Source organism: Antechinus flavipes, chromosome 2 (genome assembly GCF_016432865.1).
Source record: "Antechinus flavipes isolate AdamAnt ecotype Samford, QLD, Australia chromosome 2, AdamAnt_v2, whole genome shotgun sequence".
Taxonomy (NCBI): domain Eukaryota; kingdom Metazoa; phylum Chordata; class Mammalia; order Dasyuromorphia; family Dasyuridae; genus Antechinus; species Antechinus flavipes.
In genome coordinates this window covers 51,369,593-51,392,148 of record NC_067399.1, presented here as the reverse complement: position 1 = coordinate 51,392,148, position 22,556 = coordinate 51,369,593, and the positions used below count along the sequence as shown (strand labels likewise).

Genomic DNA, 22,556 nt, shown 5'->3' with positions numbered 1-22,556 from the left:
AGGTACAGGTAACTAAGTAATGGTGGGGAGAAGCTAGAATGGCATTGGGGAACAAGGAGTGTTCCATTTCCCCGACCTTGACTAAAGAGCTGTGTGAAAGGGCTCCCAGAGCTGGAAAGGGTGACCATGGAGGCTGTGTCATCAGAAGAGAGCCGGGTCTCCTTGGGAGACAAAAGATGGAAGGAGTAGAAAGAAAAAGATCTAAATGCAAGTAAGTTTATTGCTTATGGAGTAAGTGTTCCAGAGGGCACAGTGGAAAGGGTGAACAGGGCTTGGTCTGGACTAGGGAGAGGTGATATTGAGGGGAATAGGAATGAGGAACAGGGTGAAAGGAGATAGAAAATTGGGTTTGGATGGTGACCTACAGGGCTCAGAATCACTGGAATGTGAGGAGTATGACCAGGAGGTAGTTTGTTAATCATTGAGTGAAAAATTTAGAGACTTTCAAAGTCAATAGTATTATCACCTTTCAGAGCCTTGGGCAGTTTAGACAAAGGACAGAGAAACTGGAACAGAAGGAATGGTGATTTTAGCCTTCCCCAAGGCAGGAGAGCTGGATAGAAAGTTGCTGAAATGATTCTCTCTTCCTCCACCTCAGCCACAGGAGACTGGTAGGGAGACAGGCAAGCCGCACGTAGATTATGATGGCAAGGCGCCCACATCTTATACCCAAGGGAGACTGGAAATCAGCAGGAGCCCTGTGTAGTGTCATGGAAGGCACCCTCAGGGAGCTCACATTCTGGTGATATGCATGTGGGGGGAATGTGTGTGTGAGAGAGACAAAGACAAGAGACAGAGAAAAGAGAGAGAGAGACAGAGACAGAGACAGAGACAGAGAGACAAAGGAGAGAGAGAGAAGGAGGGAGGGGGAGAGAGAGAGAGAAAGACACAGAGAGAGAGACAGAGAGAGACAGATACAGAGAAAGGAGAGAGAGAGAGAGAGAGAGAGAGAGAGAGAGAGAGAGAGAGAGAGAGAGAGAGAGAGAGAGAAGAGAGAGAGAGAGAGAGAGAGAGGAAGACAAGAGACAGAGACACAAAGAGAGACAGAGACAAAGACAAGAGAGAGACAGAGACAAGAAGCACATACAGAGAGAGATACAGAGGAAGACAAGAGACAGAGAGAGATACACAGAGAGAAAGAGAGACAGAGAGAATCATAAGGGACAGATCCTTTTTTAAGTTGTTTGCACCTTTCTCCAAGTGCATCAGAAAGGACGGTCACATTAACTGACAAAATATGGTAACTTCCAGATAACCTTTAAAAGCTGATTTGTGAATTTAGGGGACTTTTGTGGAGGAGGCTCCTGCAGAGGTAAGGGGGCAGAAGGGATTGGGGAAGGAAAGGATTTCTTCATCCCTTTGGCAGTAGAGAATGAGATCAAGAGAAATAGGCCTGACAGTCAACAAACTTATTAAGCCCCTCCTATATTACAGGCACTGTGCTAAATTAGAAAGACAACAGGGAGCTGGCTTTCAAGAAATTCACAATCTAACGAAGAAAATAACATACAAAACAATTATGTACCAACAAGCTATATAGAGGATAAATTGGAAATATTCAGCAGAGAGAAGGCACTAGAAACTGGGGATCAGGGAAGTATTCCTGGAGAAGGTGGGGTTTTAGTTGGGAAGCCAGGAGGCAGAAGGGAGAAGGAAGAGAATTCCAGTCAGTGAAAATGTGGAATCAAGAGATAAGAGTATCTGACCACATGTGCAAAAATGTTTGTGGCAGCCCTTTTTGTAGTGGCAAGGAACTGGAAACTGAGTGGATGCCCATCAGTTGGACAATGGCTGAATAAATTGTGGTATATGAATGTTATGGAATATTATTGTTCTGTAAGAAATGACCAGCAGGATGAATACAGAGAGGCCTGGAGAGACGTATGTGAACTGATGCTAAATGAAGTGAGCAGAACCAGGTGAACATTGTACACAGTAGCAGCAAGATTGTGTGATGATCAACTGTGATGGACATGGCTCTTTTCAACAATGAGGTGATTTAAGTCAGTTCCAATAGACTTGGGATGGAAAATGTCATCGGCATCCAGAAAGAGAGAACTATGGAGACTGAATGTGGATCAAAGCACAACATCTTCAATCTTTTTATTATTCTTTCTTTCTTTCTTATGTTTTTTCCCTTTTGATGATTTTATTGGTGCGGCATGACAAATATGGAAATATGTTTAGAAAAAGTGTGTGTGTTTAATCTATATCGGATTACTTGCTGTCTGAGGAGGACTCAGAGGGAAGAGAGGGAGAAAAATTTGCAACCAAGGTTTTGCAGAGGTGAATATTGAAAATTATTCTTGTAGGTGTTTGGAAAAAAATACTATTAAAATAAAAAAAGGAGGGGGAAGAGATTTTACATCCTTTACCTTTCAACAGTGGGGCCATATAAAGTGAGAAGACAGAGAATTTCCAGGGCCTATAATACCCATACGTATAGTATTCACACATCTTTACTACCAGTATACTCCTAGAATGTCCTGTTTTCATGAATGCAGTGTGTATTTGTGTGCTCCAAGATGATGGGAAGAATTTTTGCAGCAATTGTTCCTACTATTAATTGTGTCTACTGATTGATTGTTAATGGGGAGTATGCTGGTAAGGGTTTGTGAACTCTAGTAAACAGATAGCTAGGATAGCCTTATCCCTCGAATCCAGGGTAATGGCCTCTTTTCTGGGAACCTAATTCACAAATTCAAGTGCAAGTAGAAGAAATATCCTGGAGGTGACGCTACAGCTACAACATAGAGAGTCACCTAGAAAATTCATGGAAGCTATGGTATTTACAGGATCCATTGAGGTTCTTGAAAATAAAGAATGACTGGGCTTATATCCCACAGAGATCTTAAAGGAGGTAAAGAGACCCGTATATGCAAAAATGTTTGTGGCAGCCTTTTTGTAGTGGCCAGAAACTGGAGTGGCTGCCCATCAGCTGGAAAAATGGCTGAATAAATTATGGTATGTGAATGTTATGGAATATTATTGTTCTATAAGAAATGTTCAGGAGGATGATTTCAAAAAAGCTTGGAGAGATTTGGATGAACTGATGCTGAGGGAAATGAGAAGAACCAGGAGATCATTATACATGGCAGCATCAATATTATAGGATGATCAATTCTGATGGACATGGTAATTTTCAACAATGAGGTGATTCAGGCCAGTTCCAATGATCTTGTGACAAAGAGAGCCATCTACATCCAGAGAGAGGACTGTGGGAACTGAGTGTGGATCACAACATAGCAATTTTCATTTCTTTTCTTGTTGTTTGCTTGCATTTTGTTTTCTTTCTCATTATTTTTTCCTTTTTGATCTGATTTTTCATGTGCAACAAGAGAATTGTATAAATATGTATACATATATTGGATTTAACATATGTTTTAACATTTTTAACATATTGGATTACTTGCCATCTAGGGAAGGGGGTGGGGAGAAGGAGGGGGAAATTTGGAACACAAGGCTATGCAAGGGTCAATGTTGAGAAATTATCCATGCATATGTTTTGAAAATACAAGTTTTTATTTAAAAAATGAAAAAAAAAGAAAGTAAGAGAGTGACCTTATCTGGTATTTAGCTTTCAGAATAGAAGTTTCCACCTGTCTTGAAAGCCTCCCTGATCCCCATCAAAGAAACCTTGGATTCGTGGTGTATGTAGGTACAGTAGTCCTTTTCTTCTACATGTTCTAAGACAGGTTCTCCTACCACCTCATCCCCAATATTAATTGTCCACCCAAGCAAGATAGTCTTGCTACCGCTGAAAACCTTTCATTCTTTTCTGTAGCCCAAGGCTCTCATTGTGTTCAGGTGATCCTCATGTCAGTCAGATAAAATTGAGTTCTGACACACCTTTTTCTTTCCTTCCAGTTTCCAAAACCATCCTGGCCCCTCCTCCAGCCCCAGGTTAGACTGATAATGTCCCCCTTGGAATAATTTGTGTCAAGAAAAAAACTTCCCTTGGACAGTGAAATGGAAGCAGAGAGATTCTGGCTAGAAAGAGAGAAGGATTGAAATGGAGGGAATACAAAGGACGCAGACGGAAAGAAAAGAGCAATACGTGACTATATTTCAGTAAGAGATTGGTGTCCTGTGCCCTATGATAGGGAGAGAACTGAGGAAGAAAAGCTGGTAGCTGGGGAACCTAAAGTGGGAAGACCAGAGGGAGGGAGATATGGTAGGAGTCCCAGAGCTAAGAATGACACAGGGACCTAGTAGGGAGGCCCAATTGCTGTTGATAGCTTCGGTCTGGCTTACTCTAAGTGGAAAATCTCATTCATTCATTACATATCAATTCTCACCCTGGCTTTGAAGACTGGCAAACGTCCACCATCTCTCCTTACCTCCATGCCAGCCTATCATCTACTCTCCTGACCTCCCTGCCAACCTAGAGTTAAATATAAAAAGCATTTTCCATGGGAAAATATTTGGCTTTATTTTAGGCCTGTGAAATTCTCCTCCTCCATGCCTAACAGGTGCAATGGCTTCGTTTAGATTTTTGGAACCCCAAAATAGATCACAATTTACAATATAGCTTCCTTTAGGCATCTGGCCTCTGCTTGTAACCCTCCTTTAAGCCATCCTCCCTTAGAACATAAATATTGCTTGGGCTTTGCTTTTTTTTTTTCTGGGGAAGGGGACAGGACTCGATCAGCAGGTTGGGGAAAGGGCCTCCTCTTGCCCTCAGAAAGACTGACCTATTCTACTTACAAAGCTAAGCTCCAGGGTAAATGGCTTTGGTGAGCAGTTCAAGGAGGGGGACTACTCTGTTAGCACAGAAATGAGCCCCACGGAGACGTCATGGCTCACAAGTCCTTCATTATTCTCTTTTTACCCTGACCTGTAATTGCAGGATGTACTCTGGACCGAAGGAGCTAGAGAGAAGGAGTAGAGGAATCCATCTTCCTCCCATGTCTCTGTTATATTTGCTTGTTCCAGATGGCTTTGTATCCTGATCTCCCTGCAGCCCCTGTGCATGAGGGAAGTGGCACATGTACATTTGGGGAACAAATATGGAAGGGGAACAGCCTGTGGGAATGCGACTGTCCTATAATGGTACTTGTGCACCAAGTGTGTCAGGTAGAATTCCATCTGGCGCTGCAATTCAATTCCTTTCAATAACGTTTATTAATAAACACCTACTATGTGGCAGGCACTGTGCTAAGTGCTGGAAATATCAAGAGAGGCAAAGGACAGTCCCCTCAGAGAGCTTACAATCTAATGGGGGAGAAGACACAAAAACTAATATGTACAAAACAAGCTAAATAGGAAACAAACAAGGAAGAGCTTGGGAATTAAGAGGGGTTGGGGAAGGCTTCTTGTAGAAAGTGGGATTTTAGTTAGGATTTAAAGGATCTCAGGGCATGTCTATGGAGCTTTTTGTTGCTACTAGCTTCTGATATTAGCCAGTGTCCTTGACCATAAACCTATCTCTCCCTGTGAGTAATCCATACATTTCTTGAGTTTAATCTCTGAAGGCTAAACTCAGCTGATCAGTATGTAAGTAAAGGCTAGTTACCTAATTAATGACTGCCAAATAATTCTGGAGTTGGGGGTTTCCAAGTTGTTGTTGTTTTTCAATTTGTGGGATTTTAGTCAGTACTTAAAGGAGCTTCTGGTTGCTTCCAGCTTCTGACTTAAGCCAACGTCCTTGACTTTAAACCTCTCTCCCTGTAGACCCTGGTGAGCAATGCATCCATCTCTTGAGTTTCCTCTCTGAAGATTAGACTCGCCTGATGTAAGTAAAGGCTATTTACCTAATTACTGACTGCCAAATTATTCTGGAATTGGGGGTTTCCAAGTTGTGGCTGTTGGGTTTTCAGTCTCTGGTGGGACAGAGGCAAGCTAAGTTTGGGAGAGAAAGTCCTTACTCTCTTAGCAGCCTAAGGCTTGCACAGGCTTTGAGCCCCCTGTCCGCCCCAGGAGGATCCCAGAATCATGAGCTTCTGCAGGGCACGAATTTTGTCTTTCTGTAGCCAGGGCTGGACACCATTCCTGAAATGAGATGTGGGTTTTTGTTGTTCAGTCATTTCAGGGGCGTCCAATCTTTCATGACCCCATTTGAGGTTTTTTTGGCAGAGATATTGGAATAGTTTATCCTTTCCTTCTCCAGGTTATTTTACACATGAGAAAACTGAGGCGAACAGGGTGAAGGGACTGGTTCACAAGACTCTGAGGTCAGATTTAAACTCAGGATGAGGAGTCTACCTGGCTTCAGGTATCACCTAGCTACCCAGACGTAGGCTTAATAATTATTTATTGACTGAGTGTTTGAAGGAGCATGAATGGTAAGGATTAACTGAGAATACAGCCTTGATTCTACTTGAGATGAGGTTTGATGTAAAAATCAGGCAGTGTCTAGGGGAAACTATAGCAGAACTGGGACATCCATTCTGGGCTGGAGATCTCAACTCAGGTTTTACCAGATTAGACCCAAGTCCCTCAAATAACTGGTCCCAAACCAAACCCCGCTGGTCTTCCACCACAGTGATGAACTCATCAGATGAGACAGGAACAAGTTGTGTTCACATCTCATTTGGGGGTCTGTACTATAACTGGCTAAGCCTAACAGGTCAGGAATAAGGTATCTTGTGCCTAAACATGAGTCCAAGTAAATTCTGAATTCTGGAAGCAAATTTGAAGTTTTTTATTTTGCATATTTTTCCATAATTTGTGTGTATTATTTCTCTCTTTCTATCCCAAATATAAATATCCCAAAATATTGGGATAATAAAATAAGATAATCCCCCAAAACATAAAATATCCCAAATATAAATAGTAAGTGGTAGAGACCTTTCCATTGTTGTCTTGGTGTCTGATCCAACACTTAGCTCAGTGATTGATTATAGAACAGGCATTTGATAAGTGCTTGTTGATTGATTAATTGGATTCTGGATAATGCAGGAGAGCAGTAATGAGAGCTTTTACCATTTGCTGGATGACCTCATTTCAGACCTAGGACAGTGGTGATCAACATGTGTTCCCAGGCCTGGGCCAGAAGTAGAACTGCTGGGGACAAGCCAGGCCCAGTGCTGAGGGACAGGTGTCCTCTCCAGAAAATCTCCCCACTAGGCATCTTGGTAGAGGCGTCAAGAACTCAATCAGCCTCAGAGAAGGCCCCTCCCGGGCTCATTCCTAGATGCCATCCCTTTAGGGCAGGGCGGAGGCCTCCAAGATCCACTGGCAGGAGGTGGGAACAACCCAAAGAGTGACTTCCCAGGCAGGCCTGAGATGGGACTCAGGCAGTCAGAGGGCGGGGAATGGCATCAGACAGGAGACCACCAAGGCAGGGGGCATGGAGGGAACCTTGTTAGGGAGCTTGTTACCTAGACAACAAACAGGAAAGAGCAAAGGCTAGTGTTGACTGAGCCATGCATGTTAAAGGAACATGGCTCCTGAATGTGACATTTTTAACTTAGTTTATTTTAAAACAATTCTTTATATATGTGTATATATATAATTTTTACTATTCATTAAATATAAAAGCAAATTTCTATGCCAATGAGATGGATGTGCTGGTTTATTTTTACATAAAGAATTAAAACTTTGCATATTTGATACCTTTGACTATTGCCAAAAAGTTTTTGTGACCCCCCACATCCAGCGACAAGAAGCTTTGCTATAGGGTCAGACAAATTTCTATCTCCAAATGATTTGTGTATGTTATTCTCTCTTTGAGTTAAATTTGATTAGAATAAGGTTCAAACCAATATGGCATTTTTGTAACAAGCCAACAATTCAGAAGGGGAAGTGTTTTTGTCTAATTTAATTTTAATTTAATTCTTTTGTTTAAGTCCATGTCCTCAGGAGAATGCCATGCAGTAGTCATCAAAAGCTGTCAGCTGAACCAAGGTTTTCTGTGACCATTTCCAAGTTAGAATAGTGTGTATTCTGTTTGTGTCTGGCACATAGTAGGTATTTAATGCTTATTGAAGAAAATGATAGTCCACTCTTCAGGTGCTATACCAATACTATATTCTCACAAGTGCTCCAAGAAATTCTTCCTTTCTTCAAAATGTATTACATTTCTTCAGTATGATTTCCCATTATCCTCTCCTCACAGCATTCATTTTCTCCATAGCACACCCTCATTATTGCCATTGTCTGATGTAGACACATTTTCCTCCATTTTTATGAGAGGGACATGTAACAGCTTGCCCTAAGCCCCATGTTGTCAGAAACAAGCCCAGAGGTTAGGTTTGCTAATACTTAAAAAGATGAACTAGATTACAGAAGGCCATCAACCTTGGGTAAAACCTGAGCCTAGTCTGCAAAGCTAGATGTGCCCAAGTTAGCATTGCTCAGTCACTGATGGGAAAAGGCTCCAATTCCACCAATATAGAGAAGTATATCCTAATGATTTTTGGCTCATCAGCTAGAATTTCTTCCCTTCTCCTTAAATCCTTAAAAAAAAATTCCCCCTCAATTTTTAAAATAGTTTTATTTAAAATTTCAAGTTCTAAGTTCTATTCCTTCCTTCCTCTCCTCTCTCCTTCTCCCTGAGATGGTAAGCAATCAGATATAGATTATACATGTGCAATTATGTAAAACACTTCTATATTAGTCATTTTGTACAAGACTACTCAAAAGAAAAGGAAAATGAAAAATAGCATGCTTCAGATTGCATTTAATCAATTCTTTCTCTGGAGGCAGATAGTAGATTTCATCAGTAGTCCTCTGGGATTATCTCGGATGATTGTAAAGTTGAGAATTGCTAACTCATTCACAGAACATTGAACAATATTGCTGTACAAGATTTTCCTGGTTGTGTTCACTTTACTATGTATCTATTCACGTATGTAGTCTTTCCAGATTTTTTTCTGAAATCATCCTGCTTGTCATTTCTTATGGTATAATAATATTCCACGACAATCATATACCACAGCTTGTTTATCCATTCCCCAGTTGATAGACATCCCTCCGATTTCTAATTTTTAGCCACCACAAAAATAGCTAAAAATGTTTTTGCACAAATAAGTCTTTTCCCCTTTTTTGGGATGTCTTTGGGATATAGACCTAGCACTGGTATTGCTGGATCAAAGATATACTGTTTTATAGTCCTTTGAGCATAGTTTCAAATTGCTCTCCAGAAAGATTGGAATCATTCACAACTCTACAAACAGTGCATTAATGTTTCAGTTTTCCCATATCCCCCCTTCAATATCCAATGTTTTCATTTTTTGACATTTTAGCCAATCTGACAGATGTGAGGTAGTACTTCAGAGTTGTTTTAATTTGCACTTCTCTAATCAATAGTGATTTGGAGCATTTTTTCATGATTGTAGATACTTTAATTTCTTTGTCTGAAAACTGCCTGTTTTCTCAATTTCTCAATTGAGGAATGATCTTGCATTTTTATAAATTTGTCTTTGTTCTCTATCTTTCAGAAATGAGGCCTTTCAGAGATAGAAAGATTTCCCTCTTTTCTGCTTTCCTTATAATTTTGGTTGCATTGCTTTTGTTTGTGCAAAAAATACATATATAATTTTATGTAATCAAAATTATTTTACATTTTGCAATGCAAAAGGTCTTTTAAGTCCTAAATTCTTATCCATGTCTGACAGATAAACTATTACATATTCCCTTAATATGCTTATGGTATCACCCTTTATGTATATAAATCATGTACCCATTTAGACTTTTTCTTGGTATACAGTGCAAGAAGGTGGCCTGTATCTAGTTTCTGTCATACTGTTTTTCAATTTTCCCAGTTTTGTCAAGTGAGTTTTGTACCAAATCTATTCCACTGATTCATTATTCTATTTCTTGGCCAGTAACAGATTGTTTTGATAATTACTTCTTTACAATACAGTTTGTGTGAGATCTGGTATGCTTAGACCACTTTCTTTTGCATTTTTTAAATATACTTGAATTTTGTTCTTCCCGATGAATTATTTTTTCCTAACTCTGTAAAATAATTTTTGGTAGTTTGGTATGGCACTGAATAAATAATTTAGGTAGTATTGTCATTTTTATTATATTGGCTCAACCTACCCATGAACAATTAATATTCTTGCTATTGTTTAGATCTGACTTTGTGTAAAAAGTGTCATATAGTCATGTTCATATAGTTCCTGGGTTTGTCTTGGATTCCCAAGTATTTTATATCAGTTATTTTAAATGAAATTTCTCTTGCTGCTGAATTTTGTTGGCAATAAATAGAAATGCTAATGATTTATGTGATTTTGTAAACCTTTGCTAAAGTTGTTAATAATTTAAATGACTTTTTAGTTGATTTGCTAGGATTTTCTGAGTATAACATATCATCTTCAGATTGATGATTTTGTTTCCTCGTTGCCCAATTCCTTCAATTTTTTTTTGTCTTACTGCTATAGCTAACATTTCTAGTTCAACATTAAATAATTACAAGTGAGCATCCTTGCTTCACCCAGTTGGGTGACTTCTAGTTTATCCCAATTATGGATAATTCTTGCTGATGTTAGATAAATATTACTCATCATTTTAAGGTATAATATATTCTCTAGTGTTTTTTAAACAGGAATAGATGTATTTTGTCAAAGACTTTTTCTGCACCTATTGAGATAATTATATGATTTCTGTTGCTTTTGTTATTGATAGGATCAATTATATTGATAGTTTCCCTAATATTGAGCCAACCTCTTTATTTCTGCTATAAATTCCACTTGGTCATAGTGTATGATCCTTGTGATATATAATAATCTTTTTGTAAGGTAATCTATTTTAAGTTTTTGCCTCAATATTCGTTAGGGAAATTGGTCTATAATTTTCTTTCTTGGTTTTGACTCTTCCTGGTATGGGTTTTTTAGCACTATAGGATTCCTTCTTTGTCCATTTCCCCAAGTAGTTTATATAGCATTAAGATTAATTGTTTCTTAAATGTTTGGTAGAATTCACGTGTAAATCCCTGTGGTCCTGGAGATTTTTCTCAGGAAGTTCATTGATGGCTTGTTCAATTTCTTTTTCTAAAATTTGAGTTGAGAATACTTTTTCTTCTTTATTAGTTTGAGTAATTTATATTTTTTATAGATATTAATCCAATTAATTTAGATTGTCAAATTTATTGGTACATAATTGGGTAAAATAGCTCCTGGCAATTGTATTAATTTACTCTTCATCTATGGTGAATTCATCCCTTTCATTTTTGATACTAGTAGTCTGGCTTTCTTCTTTTCTTTTTTAATCAAATTAGTCAATGGTTTGTCTATTTTATTGGTCCTTCCCTCCCACCCCCATACAACCAGTTTCTAGTTTCATTTATTAATTCAATGGTTTTCTTCCTTTCAATTTTATTAATCTTTCCTTTGATTTTCGGTTTTCCAATTTGTTGCTTAATTGGGGATTTTTAAATTTGTTCTTTATCTACCCTTTTTTTAGTTGCATGCCCAATCCTTCTTCCTAAATCCCCTAAAGGCCCCAACTCTTGAAGAATAAAATGGAGGACTGTAATCTGTTAATTGAGGAAATGGCTTCTTTTTGCTTTGCACACTCTTCCCCCAGACAGGAACAAAGCCTCAATATGGAACAAAGTGGGAGGCATAAATAAGGGACCCAAGGCAATTTGAGAGCTGTACTAGTCCAAGCTTGGATCAATTAACTCCAAAATGGAAAAGGAAAGCGAGCCTGCCAAGAGTCCAGGTTCTTGCAGTTCTCCTCCGGGCACAGATGTTCCTCGCCAGGTTCCCAGACTTCCAAGAGTGACCCCCTAGCTCCAGGTACCCCAGTTCAGGTCCCTTCCTCCCCTAGCTTCTCTGGCCACTTCTGGCCATCAGGAGGCTGGGCAGCTGCCGGCTTCCTTGTGTCTCGTTAACAAGGACATGCGGGAGAAGGTTTTGGTGCAGCTCTTACACTGGTACTTCTTGATGTCCGAGTGGGTCTGCAGGTGGGCCCGCAGGTTGGAGCGGTCGGCAAAGGCCCGGCTGCAGTGAGAACAGGCGTATGGCTTCTCACCTGGGGAGAGGAAAAGGTGAAACCCAAATGACTGCTCTGTCTGTTATTTTCTAGCTTCTCTTTCCAGAGTAGTCCAGAATAAGCTCAAACTCTGATATAATGAGACCACTGAAAACAGGTCCATTTAAATCTGCTCTATATCACAGGAGCAAGTTTTTAAATGAGTAGTTGGACAGAATAATGCTTTAAAAAATATTCAGAGTGGCTTCATGCCTATTATGAATGGAATTCATTGTCATAATCACATTCCCTGCCCTATAAGGGATGATAAGTAAAAGGAATTATCACTGGCCCCTTTGTATCACTGGAAGGAAAATTGAGACAGAATAGTTGATGGAAATTTCCCAAAGTCACAAAGCTATTTGGTGACAGATTCAGCACATGTCACCCATGTTCTAATTACAAGACCATGTTATTATTTCCTTGGAAAAATTTATAATGGGAGGAAACATCTTCCAGAATAAAAGCTTACATTTCTATAGTGCCTACTATATGCCAGGTACTTTACAAATATGATGTCATTTGATCCTCACAACAACTTTAGAAGGTAGGTGCTATTATTATCTCCATTTTACAGTTGAGGAAACTGAGGCAAGCAGAAGTTAAGTGACCTATCACACAACTATTAAGTATGAGGCTGGATCTGAACTCAGATCTTCCTACCTATGCATTGTGCCCCCTGTACTTCTATGTTCAGAAGTACAAAAAGCTACAAATGCAAATTCTGGGCCCTGATTAAACAATCGGAGAAAATTAAGAAGGTCGAGTCTTCTTCTATTAGTCTGAGTAATTTATATTTTTTATAGATATTCCTCCATTTTATTTAGATTGTCAAATTTATTGGTACATAATTGAGCAAAATAGCTCCTAAATAGATCCAAAAGCATTAGCAACTCCAGAATGTCACTGGACAGATCTCAGGATCAGAGAGACAACTCGCAGTCGTTTGGCCAGTCCCTTACCCCACTGAGCTGACTCTGGCACATGGGGTCCAACCCAAATCAGCATTCTTCCTTGTGGCTGGGCACCCCATGATAAATGGCCACCAGGGACAGCCTCCTATGGAGCCACCTTGCATTCCAATTGCTCTGGCCCAAGAGCACTCAACCCCTGACATCCTGGAGCCCGCCTGTTTAGGGAGTCAAGGGCCCTTCTGAAGAGGGAAAGTAGGCAATGAGGAGAGCCCCTCAGCTAATTGCAGAGAGGGAGAAGAAGCAATTCCCCTGTGGCCAGAAGAGCACTCTTGCAAAAGTCTGCTTTCTAATCTCTGCTTCTGGGGTAGCTCATATGACATTCTAAACAAGCTCTGGGGCAATACACAACTTAAAGCTTTCACCATATATTATCTTTCTGCTGATCTGAATATCACTATGAATACAGGCAATCCACTGACCATGAAGGATGGGTGCTAGGGTTGTCTGAGCAGTAGAACTCTTTTCTCAGTTCTGCTTGCCTCAGTTTCTCTGTTTTGGAATTCTGTCCTTCCTCTTCACCTATCCATCTCCCTCTCATCTCTCTCTTCCTCTCCTCTCTTTGTCTCTCTCTTTCCTTTTCTCCCTCTCCTATCTCTCTTTGTCTCTCTCCCTCTCTTTCCCTTTCTCCCTTTCTTCCTCTCCTCTCTGTCTTTGTCTCTCTCTCTTTCCCTTTCTCCCTGTCCTTTCTGTCTCTCTTTCTTGTCTGTCTTTTTGTCTCTCTCTCTTTCCCCTTGTCCCTCTCTTCCTCTTCTTTCTGTCCTTCTTTGTCTTTCCCCCCTTTCCCTTTCTCCCTCTCTTCCCCTATTCTCATTCCCTTTCTCCCTCTCTTCTCTGTCTCTTTTTGTCTCTGTTTCTCTCTCAAAACCTTATATTTTAAATTATTTGATCACCTCTTCATAGGCGAGTCATGCTTACCTTAGCTTCTCCCAGTTTCCCAGCAAAATCTCCCGCCATGTTTCAGCCGCCCCAGAGAAAGCGCACATTCCTGCTCTCTATACAATTCTTCTAATTTCCCCACCTCTGACCCACAAACTCTGAATTATAGTAGGGTAGGAGTAAACATTCACTTTGCAAAAATTCAGATTCAAAAACAAAATTCAGTCTGCAAGACAATTGGAGTTTTTTGTTTCTGTGTGGGGAAAAGGAAATGGTATGTGAGAGGGAGAAGGGGCCGTGCTTGCTGCTCCCCCCCTTACACGACTGCAGCTCTCTCTCCTCGAGGTCCTCCCTCTGCCCCATCTCACCTGTGTGAGTCCTGATATGGCCCTGGAGGAGCCAAGGCCTGGAGAAGGCCTTGCCGCAGATCTTGCAGATGCAGGGCAGTGTGTGGGTGCGGATGTGCATCTTGAGGGCCCCCAGGCTCGCGTACTCCTTGTCACAATACTTGCAGCTGAAGTAGCGGCAGGCCTGCAGATCACAGCGCAGCTGCCGGTGTTTGGAGAGCCCGGAAAGCGTGTGGTAGGTCTTATGGCAGTCAAAGCACTCGAAGCAGCCCACGGCGCCCGGGGGAGGGCTCCCACCGCCGTCCCCAAGCAGTTTGTCCGGAGCCTTGTCTGGCTCTGGCCTGGGATCCAGAGGCCACCGCTTAGGCCCGTCCAGCAATGGGGAGAGGCTGAAGGGGCTCAGGCTGTCCTGGAGGGGCGCGCTGGGGACGGGGCCCTCCAGGGAGTCCATCACGCTGATCTCCAGAGGCCCTGGGCTGGGGGCTTCCCGGCCCTCTCCACTCAAGGGGAGAGGCAGTGAGATACAAGCAATGACAGACTTGCGGTCCCACAGGCTGGGAGCATCACTGGGCGCCGAGGGGAGGAGAGGGAAGACCAGCCCCTCACAGGTGTAGCAGGACCCACTTATCTCTGCGAGGGGAAGGAGAGAGAACAGAAAGACACTGAGCAGTTCCCATCCCAATGCTTCTATTCCACACCACAAACCAAGCGAGGTTCTTGGATTACCAGCAATCTGACAGCCAGGGAGGTAGACGAGGAGCCCACCTTAGGGAGGTAGATGAGAAGCCCACCTTAGGGAGGTCTCCTTAGAATGAGGGAAACATATTCATGTCACTGTCTGTCCCCAAGTTACTGCCTCCACCCCAATACCTACACCTAGGATCTAAAGCACCAGCACTTCCTCTTGGTTCCGAGGAGCCCCAGCAGCCAGAAAATATAAACACCAGGGCAGCCAGGTGGAGAGAGAACCAGCCCTGAAGTCAGAAGGACCAGGGTTCAAATCTGGCCTGTAGTTTTCAAGCATCCTAGAGTTGATCTTACTAACCAGTAACTAAAACACATTCTTAATAGTGAGAATTTTGTTGTTGAGTTGTTTCAATTGTGTCCAACTCTCCATGACCCCATTTGGGGTCTTTTTGACAAGGATCCTGGAGGGCTTTGCCTTTCCCTTCTCCAGCTTATTTTACAGATAAGGAAATTGAGGCAAACAGAATTAAGTAATTAGCCCAGGGTCACACAGCTAGAAAGAGTCTCCAGTCCCATATATCTATTCACTGTGATAATACTTAACTGCTTCAAGACAAAGCCTAAAAATCCACAACGAGACCATTAAAGAAAACTAGCATTTCCAAGTCAAGCACCATGACTCAAGTCTTACAATGTCCCAAGCAGAGAGGCCAGAGGCTTAAACATCCGCAGTGTAAACAGATTAGTCTTATAATAGACTGTGGTTCAATTCTGGAGTTTTTTCCAAACCAAAATTTCAGAATGAATTCCTTTACTTTTGGTTCATAAAATACATGTCCTATAACATCCTATATAGATATGTATACATATGAAATCTAGAACCAGTATTTTATCCACGGAGAAAAACAAAAAAGGTGCTGAGAGGACCTCTCTTCCAACAGAGTGATTTTCAGTTAGAAATTTTTAGTCACTTAGGAAAAGAACCCTGGCTTTTCAGGAAAAAGGTGGTGATTCAAGGTCAACCAGCATTTATTAAACATCCAACTGTGTGCCAGGCATTTATTGTGGTAAATGGATTATGGAAGACAGATCATGAAAGTGTAAGATTCTAAATGAGATATTAAACCCTCACCAATTAATCCCTACATAGCAGAAAGCCTTAAAGATCTGCTTATTTTGGGGGAAAGAGCAAGGGAATTTCCTATTTGGAATTTGGAATTTTAACCCCAAATTTAATCTTACTGCTTCATTGTATGTATTTATTTTCCCCCATTTTACTACTAGGATACTTCAGAGAGGACCTGGACTCTTGGCTCCTAAGCACTGGGGGGGTGGGGAGGCCGTTGAGAGTGAATAAGCCCTGAGATAACTCTAGCTTCGCACTCCGAACAAAAAGCTTTGCAATGATAGAGATCTCCCCTCCTCCACCCTCCTCCTCCTAGGGGTCACTTTTTAGGAGACCTAGTCACACCTGTTGGCCAGCTCTAGCTCTCACCCATAGAATCCAACAGACACAATGCAGCTGGAAATTAGTCATGAAACCGGCAAGGTTAAAATTCACCCATTCTTTTAGATCTCTTTCCTCTTCCTCCTTCTCCCTCTTTTCTTTTGTTCTCTCTCTTTCCTCCATTTTTTTTCTTTTAGTCAAGCATATATTTCCTGGCATTTGAAAATATCGGTGAATTAAAGGCATCTGCTTTTTGCCCTTCCACATATATTGTCTTGTTGTTGTTGAGTTGTTTCGCTCATGTCCAGCTCTGCATGACCCCCTTGGGATTTTCTTGGCAAAGATACTGGAGTGGTTTTGCCATTTCCTTTTCCAACACATTTTACAGATGCGAAAACTGAGGCAAATGAGGTCAAGTGACATTCCCAGAGTCACAAAATTAATAAGTATCTGAAGCTGGATTCAAACTCACAAAGATAAGCCTTCCTGACTTCAGGCCTGGCCCTCTGTGCAGTATTCAACATCCCCCTCCAAAAAAAAAACAAAAAACAAACAAAAAACTCTTAACATAGTCTTAAACCATTCAAGTTGAAAACTACACTAAGATTTTGGGAACTCACTGTATTCTTCCCCCAATCTAGCCCTGGAGTATAATCAAAAAATGGACCTCTGGAAGAATTCCTAAAAGCAAAAGAACTAGGAAACACTTAAGTGTGGTCTAATGACTGCATTGCTTGTATCCCAGGTACATAATAAATACTGGTGAGCAATCCTGATGGAATCGCTTACTGTGTTTACCTCCCGCAGCATTTCCTGACTCTCCATTCATGTACATCTTTGATCATCTCCTACATTTACAACCTTAGTTCTTCCAAAAGAATAAATCTTGCTTCTATCTTATTCTTTCTCCCTCCTTGGGGAGGAGAAGAGCTTTCTAGAGATCTCAGGCCCTAAAGAATTCTATTCCATTATGTCACTGGAATGATCCACTTCAGTTCTGGAAACCATTATCAATTAGGGCCCTCTCTAAGAGAGAAGCAGCAGTGGGACTTAGTGCAATCACTGCTTCTGACTGGCGGTGTCAAGTGCTGTTGTAGGCAACTCTAAAACTATATAAACTACAGAAAAGTGTTGAGGAACATTCATAGGAATTTTCTCATCTAGATGTTTGTTCCATACACATACACACACACACACACACACACACACACACACACACACACACACACATATATTTCCTAAATTTCCACATATATATTGTTTGTTTTTGCTGAGGCAATTAAAGTTAAGTGACTTGCCCAGGGTCACACAGCCAGGAAATGTTAAGCGTTTGAGACCAGATTTGAACTCAGGTCCTCCTGACTTCAGGACTGGTGATCTATCCATTGTACCACCTTGCTACCCCCTTTGTTCCCTATATTAATGAAATCATAGCAATTCCTAAATTTCCCTCTTTTTACACTAAAGTTATTTTCCTTGCATCTTTCAACAATCTTCTTATTTGTGGATGGCAGCAGCAGCAAAGCCAGGCAAAAGCTATATGTACTGTGGAAAGGCTTAAGGAATAAATTGGGTTGAGGAAGAAAGGATAGAAGGCAGCAGAGAAAGAGAAGTGCAATGTAAAAATAAAAAAATTAATAATAATCTATTTGGGAATGCCACCAGACTATCTCAGATAGTACCTAATGACTCTAGAGCCAGAATGCCTGCCTGTGGATGTTTTTTAAATTGATTTCCTTCTTTTCCTTGCCTACTTTTTGTTGTTCTCCAGGGTCAGGAGCTCCAGTGGAATAGTTTGGATGTTCTAATTCCCAGAACTTTCCAGGTAGAACACCTCCTCAAAAGCAAACAAACCCCTGGCTGTCCCAGACCTTCTAAAGTCTGGAGTTTCCCCAGAAGAAAGTCTATCCTGGAAAAATGATACAGGCAAGACCCATGACCATTCCCCTTTAGACCCAATCCCACCCTAGCCAGGGACAGGTGGTTGGAGCTCCTCAAGGCCTCGAGGAGTATTTTAAGAGTAATATATGGGCAATTAGGACCAAGCCTCCCCAATACCCCCGCTTCTCTTCACTAGCCACTCTCTCACATTCCCTTTCCACAGACTAAGAAATTTTAACCTAGTTTTTCTTATTGAAGTGATATCAGGTTGAGGGTGGAGAGATGCTTCTTAGGGATGACTCTGGGCATGGACATTAATGGGAGTCACTCGCTAACTGAGATCATCATCCATTTGGTGGTTACTTGGAGCGGGGGTGGGGTAGGGAGTGGACATGGACATGTGTTAATGAATAATTCACTTTGACGGTGTGGATACCATTGCCAAACAATGGACTTCAGGGCTTAGAAGGGAGTGTTTGATCAGGTGACTTGTCTCAAGCACAGGAAAAAATAACCCTTCACAAAGACTATTCTAAATCCCCCATGGTTTCTCCCCCTCCTACTTTGGGGGATACAGAGCAATACCCTCCTCCCTCAGATTATTTGTCCATCCCCAGATAGTGGCGGCTGCTCTATCAAGTCAGAGAACTTGTTCTTATGCAGCTAAACAAGCTCATCTCTGAAGGAAAAAGTCGTTAGGAAAGCCTGTTTCCCACTCACCAGATGGCTCAGTGTAAGAGGTAGTTCAAAAGGCTGTAGAGGAAGGAGTATGAATTGGAGTTGAATCAAGGCTCTACTACTTTCTATTGGGTGATCTAGAGCGTGTCATATCTCTTTTCTCCTTTCCCCTCTCTACAAGTTTCTAACCGGTGAACTCTAGGTCTGAGAATCTTTTCATTCAGTAAATTAGAACTCAGCACCTTAGGAAGTCTTCAGGAGGTAAGAAGGTAAGGGAATGGGAATTAAAGGGTTAGGAATACAAGGATTCGGGGCTGATAAGAGATGGGTGAGAGCTCAGCCCTCTTTTCAACACTTTCCCAAAGAGTTTAAATTCACCTTCTGATTGCTCTCTGGAATTGGACACTTAGACTCTCTTTCCTCTAAGTGTCTGTTCCTAAGAGAAAGAAATGGAGAGAGACAGAATCTAAGTGTCTGCTCCTCTCAGACACCAGCTAGAGTGGAATTTGAAATCATTGGAGAGGTGGGGGAAAGGGAAATCTGACCTTTCAGCCTGATTCTGTGACAGAGGCTGAGAGACAGAGAGACAGGGGAGGGAAGGAAAAGAAAAGAGAAACAGAGAGATTGAAACAAATAGAGACTGAAAGAGAGACAGAGACAGAAAAAGAGAGACAGAAAGAGAGAGGGGAGGGAGGGAAAAGAAAAGAGAAACAGGGAGATTGAAACAAATAGAGACTGAAAGAGAGACACATAAAGAGAGACAGAGACAGAAAAAGAGAGACAGAAAGAGAGAGGGGAGGGAGGGAAAAGAAAAGAGAAACAGAGAGATTGAAACAAATAGAGATCGAAAGAGATACAGAAAGAGAGACACAGAGAAAAAGAGAGACAAAGACAGACGGACACGGAGAGACAGACACAGAGATTGAGAGCGAGAGCGCTTTCCCCCGCCTGTTCGGAAAAGCTCGGCAGCCTCGGAGCTCCAGGGAGTGAGCACAGCTCAGAGTCTGAAATTCCCGGGACTCCAGAGGTCACTGGAGGCCTGGGGAGGGGGTCGCCACCACCAAGGGCTGGCTTTTCCTTCGCTGGTCCCGGCCCGAGAGCGAGGGCTTTATGGGGTCTTCATTAGCCCTTAGGAGAAAGGTCCTGAAGAACACTCAGGTCCGGGCGGTCCCCAAGCCCCAAGAGCTTTCGGGGGAAGGATTGGGGCGGTTTAACCCCCAGCTGGGGTGGGGGCGGGGGCGAGACAGCTGCGCACCGGCCTTGAGGCAGAGGTGGGGCCGAGCAGGTGGGTCCACGCGTGTTCCCATAGCCTCAGGTCCCCGGCGCTCCTGGCGCCCTTCTCCCTCGCTCCCTCCGGGGTCGATGTGGGCGAGGAAGCTCCTCGCCTGCGCACCCCCGGCACCCCACCCCCACCGCGGCCGCCGCCCCCGCATCCTCCAGCTCGGACTCCCGCCGGGCTTGCACCTGCTAGAACCAGGAGCCCCGCGCTCGATGCCGCCAACTCGCTCTCTCGCTGCTCTCGCTCTCCTATCCATTAGCCCGCTTTTCCAGATTAGTTTTCCTTCCCGAAAGGAGAGCGGGGGAGGCCGCCGCCGGCGCCTCGGAGACCCCCCCCAACCCCGCCCGCCCCGCTCCGGTGCCGCGGGCTGCCCACGGGCCATTCCTTTACCTTTCCGAGACTCCAGTTGCCCATAGTTGGGGATTCGGTTGCTCCAGTGCTTTTTCACTAGGAAGGATCTAGGCATCTTCCCTGGGGATGAGCAGGGGAGTGGGGAACGGGGCGCCGTGCGGCGAGTCCCGCGGATATCGCGGGGAGGTCCCGGATGCGGGCGAAGCGGCCGCTGCCCGTGGGGAGCCGCCAGTCCTGCCCGGAGCCCGGGACGGTCACGCAGCCCCAAAGGCTCGCTTGCCTCCCTGCCCTCTAGGGCTGCATGGGGGCTCCGCGTCAGGTGCAATAAGGGTCAGCTCTCATTAACATAGCTCGCCCGACCGGCCAACCAGGGCCCGGGACAAGTGCAGGGGGCGGGGCCGTGGGGGCCGCCTCCCCGAGGCTTCTTTGCCAGGGGACAGGTGTCTGACGGGCGCTGGGTTCAAGCTCTAAAAGCCCAGGCTCTCGGGAGGATCCCATCCCTGCCTGAGGAGCCCGGCTGGCAAGCTCTCCCTTGGCTCGGGCCAACGCGAATCCATCCTCTGACCGCTACCTGGACCGTGAACCCAGCAATTCCCACCATCCCTGCCCGAAAGTGAAGGAAAACTCCCAGATTCGCTAATTCCTTCATCTCTGTCAGGAAAACTCCTCTCCAGTGCGGGGTATAAGGATGCCGGCGAATATCGGGGTCCGGAAAAACCGATCCCTGGGAAATTGGGGTAACGGCTCTGCTCTGATAAAAATCCATTCAGAGAAACGTTCTCTCCACCTTCTCTGTGGAAATGCCGCGGAGGGATCACCGAGGGACCCTCCCCATGCTTAATCCAGCTTTTGCTCTGGGAGATAGATAACTGAAGATTTCTCTGGGGAGCCTGTTCTGCCACTAACTAGCTATGTCTCTGGGCAAGTTACTTCCCAGTTCCAGCCCTGTTTCCTCCATTGTAAAAAGAGATTGGATTATGGGCTCTCTGAGATTGTTCTGACATTCCCCAGTTTTGTTATTCTAGTTAGAAGAACCAGAAATCCACCTAATCCCCCACCCCAAGCACATGACACATATATAGATCGTATGATTTGGATCCAGAAAAAAACCTTGGGAAACCATCTAGTTTCCGGTTCTTAACCCTCGTTGTGTCCCGGACCCCTTTGGAAGTCTGATAAATCCTAAGATCTCCTTCTCAGAATACTTTTAAAAACTTACCAAAGAAAGCAATTAAATTGAAATGAAGTTACTTTTTTTTTTTTCCCCTATCTGAATCTGTCCCTTGGACAGATTAAGAACCTCCAGTCTAGACCAAGTCCCTTGGAAAAGTAATGGGATGTCCTCAAGGTCACACACACACACAGCCAAGCCAGAATTCAAACTAGTTCCTTCGTCTACACACCCACATTGGGGATGTTGGAGATTGTTATTCTGGTGTGAATCAGATTAGATAGTTTCTCAGGCTCTCCCACTGCGGGGGCTCACCTTTCTGTACCGCTTCCAAAGCTACACTCTTGCGCAGTGGTAGTATCAGTATTATTACCCACATTTTATAGATGAGGTAACAGACTGCATCACAAGATTCAAAAGCTTACCTGCCTGTTGGGACCTGCTAGAGATTGCACACAACAAGCAAAGCCTTCAAGAGCCCAGGGTCACCTTCCTGCTGTGATTACAGGGTCATGGATTTAGAGCAAGAAAGGGCCAAAGACATCTGCCAGTATGACCTCCCTCCCTTACAATGAAGAAACTAAGAGAGAGAGAGGTCAAATGACCTGTCCAAGGTCACATAATTAGTGTTAGAATTAAGATACACACAGAGGCGAATATACAAGTGTGTATATATATGTGTGTAGACATGCATATATTTTTATATTTATATCTATTTTTGTCTGTCTTCTGTCTTTTTATTTGTTTATCTGTTTCTCTGTCTTTCTGTCTACCTGCTGTTTATTTGTCTTTCTCTATTTGTCTGTCTACCTACCTGTCTGTCTTCCTCTATGTCTGTCTTTCTGTCTGTCTGCCTGCCTATCAATCTGTCTGCCTATCTGTCTGCCTGTCTATCTATCTATTTATTTTTCTGTTTAGCTGTCTTTCTATTTGTCTGTTT

The 22,556-nt window shown here is 43.0% G+C and overlaps 1 protein-coding gene across 1 annotated transcript; it reads right to left on the bottom strand.

Annotated features, from left to right (window-relative positions):
* Positions 1 to 11,247: 11,247 nt before the first annotated feature.
* Positions 11,248 to 20,846, bottom strand: SNAI3 (snail family transcriptional repressor 3). Its single transcript, XM_051974796.1, has 3 exons — positions 20,485 to 20,846; positions 14,144 to 14,752; positions 11,248 to 11,925 (listed from the first exon to the last, which is right to left on the bottom strand). Exons 1-3 carry the CDS (start codon positions 20,558 to 20,560, stop codon positions 11,744 to 11,746), a joined length of 867 nt encoding a protein of 288 aa, XP_051830756.1. The 5' UTR covers positions 20,561 to 20,846; the 3' UTR covers positions 11,248 to 11,743.
* Positions 20,847 to 22,556: the final 1,710 nt, after the last annotated feature.